The following is a 9,081-nucleotide window of genomic DNA, read 5'->3' as shown; positions in this document are numbered from 1 at the left end:
CAATCTCCCTCTCCCCCCCCCCCACACACCATAACACTACATTCAACTACAAATGTAATATGTGACATGACAAACAGCACTGCAGAGAAAGCTTCCTAGTGCTTGCACCATTTCTGCAGTGCTCCAAGTAAGCATACAGATGTGAAACCTGCTTTTTGTAATGCCAGAAGGGCATGTATTACATTACAAACATAACAGGGGTACCAAGAATAGTCTCAGGCTGTGGACCACAAGTTGAATTGCAGAGCAAGACTTTTAACTAGTTCTGGCTATACTGCTGTCATTTATACTAGTGCCTTGATGTGCGAGAACCGACAGGCTATGCAACAATACAAGTGCAGGCAGCAGTTACAACTATATTCCAGAAAGCTATATGAATCTTTAGTAATTACTATCATCATGTATTAGTCAGCTAATGGACCAAATCTATAGGAAATTATTTTTATATAAGTGTATGTAAAACACTTTATCTATATCTATAGATATATGAAAATAAAAGTGTGCACACACTGTGGGTGCACAGAACAATCATACAACCAAGTTTATATGTCCCATTTCTCCCTAAAAAAGAATACATTTGTCTAGTTGATAGATCCAAACAAAAGTAGCATTATAACGCCTCAAGTTCAAAAAAAGCCTACTGTGTTTTTCCTCTGCAGTATTTGAAATATCATGCAATTTTCTTACTCAAAGACAAGTTTCATCTTTTCTTGTCCACAAACTCTTCATGCCTGTGTAATGCCCAACACAAGAAAACATGATACTTCCTGAAAACAAAAACCTACCTGAGCTACCAGAAGGTACGAGCTGTTTCATTAAAGCAGATTTCACTGGCGTTGAGGAAGGCGAGTTGAAGCCACTACTGTAGGGGCTACTAGCGTTGGGACTATAAGGGCTTGTGTAACTGACCGCACTGAAAGGATTACTGTACAAACTCTGCCTCTTGAGGACTGCTTGAAAGGGGGGAAAAAAAGTGACAAGCCATATTAAAGGAGCTGGTAAGGATTATCATATTACAGTATTTCAAGTCATTCAACATGATTTAGTTACTAGACAATTTATCTAAGTAGTTTCAGTAAGTAGAAAAATGTATTTTTTTTTTAGATTTATAAAAAAGTGCCTATTTAGCTTCTGGACATAGAGTCCTAATAGGACGAAGTCCATCCAAAGTGATGGACAGGACAATGACCCTAATACCTTTCTCCACCTAACTCAACAGATCTAAGTTCACTCTGGATAAACTTACCTCTTCACAGTGGAGTAACTTTCCCTAAAACTCACACAGACTATGGGACTGAAAAGGAGAAGGGAAGGAGACTCCTTAGTCTAATACTCACCCCCAAGAACATGCACTTTCTTCCCATTAAAGGGCAGAGCCATCTGCCAGAGCTGCTCACACACAACAGTGTTAAGATGTAGTAAAATAGGTGAAACACCTTTAACTGCACACAGGGATGTGTGTAATGGCTTCGATCTTACATGTGAGGTAAGGGTATTAAGCAAAACGCTGCATATGGAAATACCTCAGTATGCTTGTGATGCTCTCCTACACAGAACATAACGTGTTAAACCCTACTAATGGACAAAGCTATGAACCACCTACAAGTGCCATTGAAAAGAGAAGGTCCCAGTCTTTTTGTCAAAGTAGAGAGGAAGAGTGTTTTTGGCTACTTCTGTACAACTACTGCACTGCCCTAGACACAAAAGTAGTTAACATGAAAATGAGTAAGAAAAGGACACCATGGTTAACATGGTCTCTCTCCAAATTTCTACGTTCAAGCTGTTTTTCTTTAACAGACCAGGATAACTCATTCTCATTCTCCATGAGCTAAATTCAGCTAGCTGTTATCCAAGCCCCTCCCTATCCAATCCCTGGGACAGCAGACAGCATATTAGTAACATAATCTGAGTTTGTTTAAAGATGGAGAGGTGAAAGTTATATAAGCATTAAATGCCCCAACTGCTACTCACAGTAGCCTTAAATTATTCTCGTCACCATCGAATCCAAAAGGAAAACTCAGTTCAGATCATCAAGATCAAAAAGCAACATGACTAGGATTTAAAGTACTTCAAAAGCATGCAACACTTATTTCAAAAAGAAAAATAATCTTTGCATGACCTGCACTATCAAATCACTACTGAAGTTGTCAGCTGTGAAGATTTCTATTCTAGCCAAAGGCAAGAAGTATCTTTGGGCCATAGAGGATCATGACAAAATATACTCTGGTGACAAAACTCACCAACCTACTGGATTGTACAGACAAAAGGATTCAAAACTGTTCAGATGAAGTTGCTGAAACAGTCTCTTTGTGCAGTGCTAATCTGAAAACTAAGTGCTCCCTGCAATGCTGTTTTAATTTTAAAAAAATCTGTTTGTGATATTGTTCAAGCATATCATTTAAACACCTCTTTCCAAAAGAAAAGAAGGTCTTGATAAAGCTACACGAGGAGTATTTCTTTAATCATTCTGTAGTATAATGCAATTTAATTAGGGCCAAGAGCCAACCATTATAAAAACATTAGTAGTATAAATATAGTAATAAATCAAATCATGAATCTATAAAAATGCTGTACAGAGATCCACAACTGACACACTAAAATCAGATATAGTGTTAACATTTATCAATCATATCAACAGTAAAGGATGTCTAACTCTAACTGCTTAGGCCTTATAAGCAAAAATTGCAAAACGGTTTGCTAAATATGGAGCTGTTTGCTGGAAGAACCAGATTAGTTTCTCTCCGTTTGAAAAGCGTATCAATTTCTGCAAGAATGGTGATAAACAGGTTCTCTGTATGTCGTTATAGACAGAACATTCTAAGACATAATGAACAGTGTCTTCCAAAACTCCTCGACAAGCTGGGCTACATCTTTTAGCCCTTGGAATGGAAAGCCTACATCCAGCCAAAACTAACTGGGGGGCAAGAGAAACAGCCTTAATTTAATTGCAACAGATATCATTAGTAGCAGTCTGCAAAGACAAGAGTTCAGTCACAATAGCAAAAAATAAGTTGCGTCATGTAGTCATATTAGACAAAAAGATCTTCCTGTGGCAGCTGCGAGTTCCTTGGAGGTCTGTATGTTGGTGCAGCTTAAACAATTACGGCGGAGCAAAGGTTTAATATTTTGGGGGAATAATGCTTCATTTAGATAGCTGACTATCTGAATTAAAAATCTGTTTAAATATCAAGCTTTTACTGAACTGCTATTATTGCTTCCTACACTTTCTTTGATCACCAGGATAAGCTGCTGTTCGTCATCTCAAAGTCATCACAACTAGCCTAAAGTATTCACAAAATACACAGTGGCTTAGAGTGTGCTACCACAGTGTTTTGGATGTGTACTCAGGAATATGTACTTTTTTAGAAAAGGTGGTAGATCATTCTCCCATTAGAGCAAGATTGTCCTCCATGGTACATTTTACATCGTTTGTAATGTTTTGTCTAGTTGGTGGGGCTTCTATTGCCATGCTTGAAAAAGTTTCTCACCTAAACCTTCTGACAGTGTTCTCACTGATCTTATTATAACTTCTTGTGTTAAGGCCTTGTTCAAGGCTGTTAAACTTAATTTCAAACTGAGCTAGCTACTAAGACAGTTACACTCTTCACCAAAGAAAGGTTACAGCCAACATTTTTTAAACCTGTATACCCATCCTGTGGAGTAGGACAGGGCCAGAAGCAAGCAATAAACTACCAGGGACTTGAGCATCTGACCCTGTAGTTCAGTTATACCAGACTATTTAGAAAATGAAGGATCTTAAACTCCTGAAAGTGAGTTTTTAAGACAGAATAACCTCAATTATTTCACACACTGTTACAAATTTGCTGACACTGAAAGAAAATTAACACAGCAGTATGACCTGACGGCAGTGAACCTGGCCAAGGGGCTGAATTCTTTTGCACTACCTCTGCTGAAATGTGTGCCACTGCTTTGTTTGCCAAAAATCCCTTCACTAGATTAAAAACGCTTTTTCTTTCAAGCTGGGAAACAAAGATTTTCCCTAGCTCTTGTGCCACAGGATTAAAACAGCATTAGTTTTTTAAATGTACAAACTGTCAGTAGTATATAGAGAAAATGCAATGGAAAGGCCTCCGTCTTAAATTTACTTGGAAACGATGTTAAATGTCACATGCAGAACTCAGAATAATTGTGGGTATTTTAAGGGGGATACTCAAGGCATTTCCAATTAGCAAACACATATTCCATGTTCTATGTTCAGCGGACAGTACTTCATGATAGAAGGACTGTGTGTAATGAAAACAAATTTTCAGACGGCCACTTAGAATTATAAGTAGGCTATTTTTCACCATAGCACTCTCCTGGTACCAAACATACGCAAGGGTCCAAAAGATAAAAACTAAACTCCCTTCTACTCCAACTGAATCTTTTTCCTCACATCAAGAGGCAGTTCCCATTACTTATCAAAAGGTAAACCCCAAGATGCTAAAAGCCAGCTATTCTCAACCAGGGTTGCCAGAGCACCCTCGGATGCCACCATAGTCTTTGAAGGGCACCGGGAGGTGCAAAAAGATAAGCAAGGGGTGAGGAGATAAGCAGATAAGTACAGGCTCAAGCTTGCTCCGGCCTGAATGATTCCCCACCCCCACTGCCCAGCCTCTCTGCAAGGACCTAAGCAGTATAATATATAAATCAGGTTTTGAAATTTGTCATCAGCTGAGTGACACCCATTATGGAGGGTACCTCAAGACCAATGAGGGGTGCCTTGAATTCAAAAGGTTGAGAACCACTGCCCTAGGCATATGTGAAAGGCTAAAATAGTAGACAGGCACAATGGGTATCTTTTTATATATTACACACATTATTACACTAATCTTATAAAATTAGGATTGGAAAGCAAATACTGAGGAAATGCTAGAATGAGTTAACTGTGGACACTGAATGCAGATTTCTTGCGCACACGCACCGTGACAGGCACACACTACTCTTTCCACTGGGGAAGCAGATTCTAGCCCAACCTCTGGCACAGAATTATTAGGAGTTATTAACAAGCCCCTTAAACCAGATTTTTATCTGTGGTCGCTAAATTCTGTACTCTTTAACTTCTGTGTTTTAATTTGAGACCTGGGGCCTCACTTGCAAAGCACTGAACATTACAGGCTGTGGAAGACTTTGAAGCCATGAGGTATGCTTTAAATATATAAAGTATTTTTATAACATTGCCTGCTTAATGTCTGGCAAAGTTACAAGCAACTGAAAACACGATCCTTTAAAAGGGAAGAGTCAAGCAGCCTATCCAGGCAGCACTGACAGCACCATCCATGTTTTTTTCTAAACAGCAGGCCATTTATAAAAAAAAAAAAAAAGAGCCTTTTTTAACCTATAGAAAATAACCTTATATTTGAAAACATTCACAATCTAATCCACATAAACTAAATCTAGTTAAGATAGTTCAGTTTTTCTTAGAATTAATGTTTTTATGTGAAAAGTGATTCTCAACAGAATTGTTCAAAATATATTAGTAGCTCACGCTTAAGCTAGCTTTTTTGAAAGGAGCAATTTCCAGAATCAAAGCTAACCCTTCTAAAAGAAAGCACCCACAGGTAGATTTATTCCAGAAGTCTCAGTAGTAATCCAAACTGAGATGAAAAAAAATCCATCACTGACAACAAAGCTAACTAAGTGTATAGGCAGTGTCCAAACAAGACCTACACTTAACTGATTTTTCATTCCATGAATGAATGCTAATAATTCTTGCCATGAACAGATTCACAGTTCTGTATAAGAAGCCATGTCTTAGCTGTGCATTTTATACCAACTATTTAAATATGGAAAACAATTATCACCTTAGAGCAACAACAGTGAAGCGTACCGTAATGTTATATAAACATCCCTGAACACTACTCTTCCAAAACAGGTCCTTTGGGTTTTCTCAGGCAAAGAAAACAGGTTTTTATAATGGGAACTACAAATCAGTGTTGTAGTAGAAGGCAGTGACGAGGTGCCTTAATAGATTCAATTTCACTTCTTATGCTGAGGGACTTGGGAAAGCATTTAGAACAAGATTCACAAAGGCACTAACAAGGCAATGCTGAGGTTCCCACACCTGGATTTCAGAAGTTTATCTGCAAGTGTAGAATTCACAAAACAGGAATTAGGCATACAAGCTAGCTCTAGTTTAAAGGGACAGACATGGCACTTAATGGCTAAGTACAGACATTCAGGAAGTTTTATTGGGTTCAAAATGGCTGCCCAATTTATTCTTAGCTTGTTCCAATGCTGACCTTACACTTCCAGACCCCGTCTTAGTGACCGGCAGTCAGTCTAAACCTGTAATTGAATAGAAGTTCCATGCACACAAGCCAATCTAAAAACCGCAGAACCCATTTTAAGATGAACCTGGATCTGTGGAGTATCAGAATCAAACCAGTGCTTCTGTCCACTTCCCCTGTGCAGCCCCAGGGCTGGGAAAATCCAGTCACTGGCCCCAGCCCTGGGGTTGCTCTTTTCAATCTTCCCCTTCCCCTGCACTGGTCTATATTTTGCCCTCTGACTCCCCACCCCACAGCCAGTGCTCTCAATCCCCTTTCCACAAACTGCTCTGGGTACAACCACTTCTATCAGTGTTCACTGCTGCCAGAGCTGAACAAAAAAAAAATTATTTCAAACCCAACCTACCTGAACAATGCTTTTAATATTATATCTCCCTCTACAAATCCTTCACTAGTACTCTCTCTCTTAATCATTGTGGACAGCACCCCTACCACCTCCACTACCCTATTATGCAAGCCTGTGACCTAGGCATCACTTCTGACTCTCTCGAACTCTGGACAGCAGGATCTGAAGTCATGCAGATCCTTCAGGCATGACATCTACAACACTCTAGCATCTAGCCTTTCCTCTCTAGCCACAAAGCTAACACTGTGGTGAAAGGGGAGAAGGGAGGGAAGGGGCATGGGGGGCACATCAAGGCCCCTGTGGTGAGGGAGGAGTGAGGCAGGGTAAGCACTGCCCCACTCCTTCCTTCACTGTTGGAGGCACTGATCTGCGCCCCCACACCCCTTCTCTCCCCCCTCCCCTTCCACCACAACAGACTTACCAGCTGCACGCAGCTCTCCACACTGCCAGGCTGTGCTCCTGGCCACCTATGTGCTGTGTCATGCCTGTGCGCATGCACAGGCATTTGTCAGCCAAATTATTGGCCCCATCACACCAATTTCCGACGCACTCAATTTTCTTCATATCAGTGCCAATCCAAAATTGAACCAATGTATTAGTGTATCTCTACCATCAGTAGCTCAAGTCACAGCTCATATGCATCCCTCCATTTATTCCATGTCCTCAGTTAAATCAAGCATGAACTGCTTTAGCTTTACCTTGAAAGTCATTTAGGGTCTACCTACAACACCCATCACTTCTCTTTCAGTGTGAAGGTCAGTTCCTGTTTCTTGTCTCCTTGCCCTCCTGTTAGAGTTCACACACACATTGGTGCCTCCCCTTATAGCTGGGACGAGCACCACATGCACACTTGTACAGCTACCACATTATCTCCCTTCAAATCTACTTTGCTTACAAGAAAACTTGGCTACAGGTGGGTAGTAGTCATAGCATGTCAGCAGCATATCAGGCTTACCAATATTGTCTTCTTGTACTCTCCCACATGCTAGCACACAGTTCTCATCTCTTGTCTTATACTTAATAAGGTCTGTGGGGCAAGGATGCCATTTTTGTGGGATCCTGGCCCATTACTAGGGTTAAATGGTATGATATATGTAAGGGCTCAGCAACCTATACCCTGTGGAGCCATTTGATCCAGCCTGTGGACACGGGGCTTTGGCAGCAGATTTCTCCTGCCAGCTGCAAGTACAGCTCGGAAAAGCAGCAGTGGCAGTGGCTGGGTGCTTGCTTTCCAACCTCTGACCTGAACTGGATCAATCTGGCTCACAGCCTTAAAAGACTGCATAATGCCGATTTATTAACCAGCCATATAAGCCAATATTGATCCGATAGCCAATATGCAGCCCAGCAGCTTGGAGAGCAGCCTCCTCCTGTTAAGTCTGTCGGGTTAAAGGGGTATGGGGAAGGGAAGGGGTGTGGAGGGTGGCAGATATAGGCACCCACGGTGAGGGAGGGAGTAGAGCAGGGGCAAGGGCTGTTCAGCAGGGTGGTGAATGCAACTCCAGCAGGAGCGGGGCAGAGCCATGGGCAACTCATTCAGGGGGCATGGGGAGGAGGGCCAGCTCCCCACTATTCCGCGCACCCTCAGGGGAGGCATGTACCCCCCCCTGGATTTGTACATGGGGCGAGGGCAGCCTGCCTGCTCCAGGCTTGGAGCCAGGGGCTGTACCTGTCCCTTCCTAGCAGGGGGGCTAGGCTGGATTCTTGAGTGAGCAGAGTTGGGATGGGTGGCTACGGGGTGGGACACAGGAACCTCAAAATTCACCGTAGCTATCCCTCCCAGTGCCACAGTCCTAAGCGCAGCCCCGGCTGGAAAGAGGCCAGTGCAGCCCCTGGCCCTGAGCCCACAGCCTGCCATTGCCCCATGCACAAATCCAGCGACCCATGCCTCCCCTGGGTATTTGTGCAGTGGCAGAAAGCCACCCCCCTCTTTCCCACACCCCCCAGACAAGCTGCCTGCAGCTCCACCCTGCTCCCGGTGAGGCTGTATTCACCACCCTGGGTGGGCAGCACCTGCCCCTGTCCCACTTTCTCGCCTCGATCTGCCCACCCCCCCCACAGATTTACCAGGGAGACACTGCTCTCCAAACTGTCCAGCTGCATTCCTGACTTCGTGCATGTTGCAGCTGAACACCAGCACACAGCATTTAATCAGTGACATTACTGGCTACTCTGGCCCAAAAAAGCCGATTGCCAGCAATGTTAATTTTCCTTTTATTGGTGCAGATCCAATATGCAGCCAATATATTGGTACACCTCTAGTTTCAAAGTCTACTGATAACCAAAAAATGGTCAGACTCTGTGGACCTCTGGGTTTACAGCCTGGAACTGAGGGGCTGCTCCAGTGATGCGACTTCTCTCCATTCCTTCTAAGCTTGACTCCTTTCCCTCCCCACTTCTAGCTCCTAATCAGGTGTCCCTTCTTGCCTACTCAGTACCAGCCTC

At 42.6% G+C, this 9,081-nt stretch overlaps 1 protein-coding gene across 3 annotated transcripts in view; it reads right to left on the bottom strand.

Annotated features, from left to right (window-relative positions):
* The window catches only part of SLAIN2 (SLAIN motif family member 2), a 74,625-nt gene that overhangs the window by 33,978 nt on the left and 31,566 nt on the right, over positions 1-9,081 (bottom strand). For 2 of the 3 annotated variants that reach the window (XM_019526230.1, XM_019526228.1), the window contains one exon: positions 786-953. The exons of the other annotated variant lie outside the window; for it this stretch is intronic. In XM_019526230.1, the coding sequence (XP_019381775.1) occupies positions 786-953 (168 nt within the window). The remainder of the gene's footprint in view (positions 1-785; positions 954-9,081) is intronic. 3 annotated transcript variants of the gene reach the window in all.

The sequence above is a fragment of the Gavialis gangeticus genome, unplaced genomic scaffold (assembly GCF_001723915.1).
Source record: "Gavialis gangeticus isolate Ggan-Ray unplaced genomic scaffold, GavGan_comp1, whole genome shotgun sequence".
Classification (NCBI taxonomy): Eukaryota; Metazoa; Chordata; order Crocodylia; family Gavialidae; genus Gavialis; species Gavialis gangeticus.
This window is presented reverse-complemented; position numbering and strand designations above follow the sequence as displayed.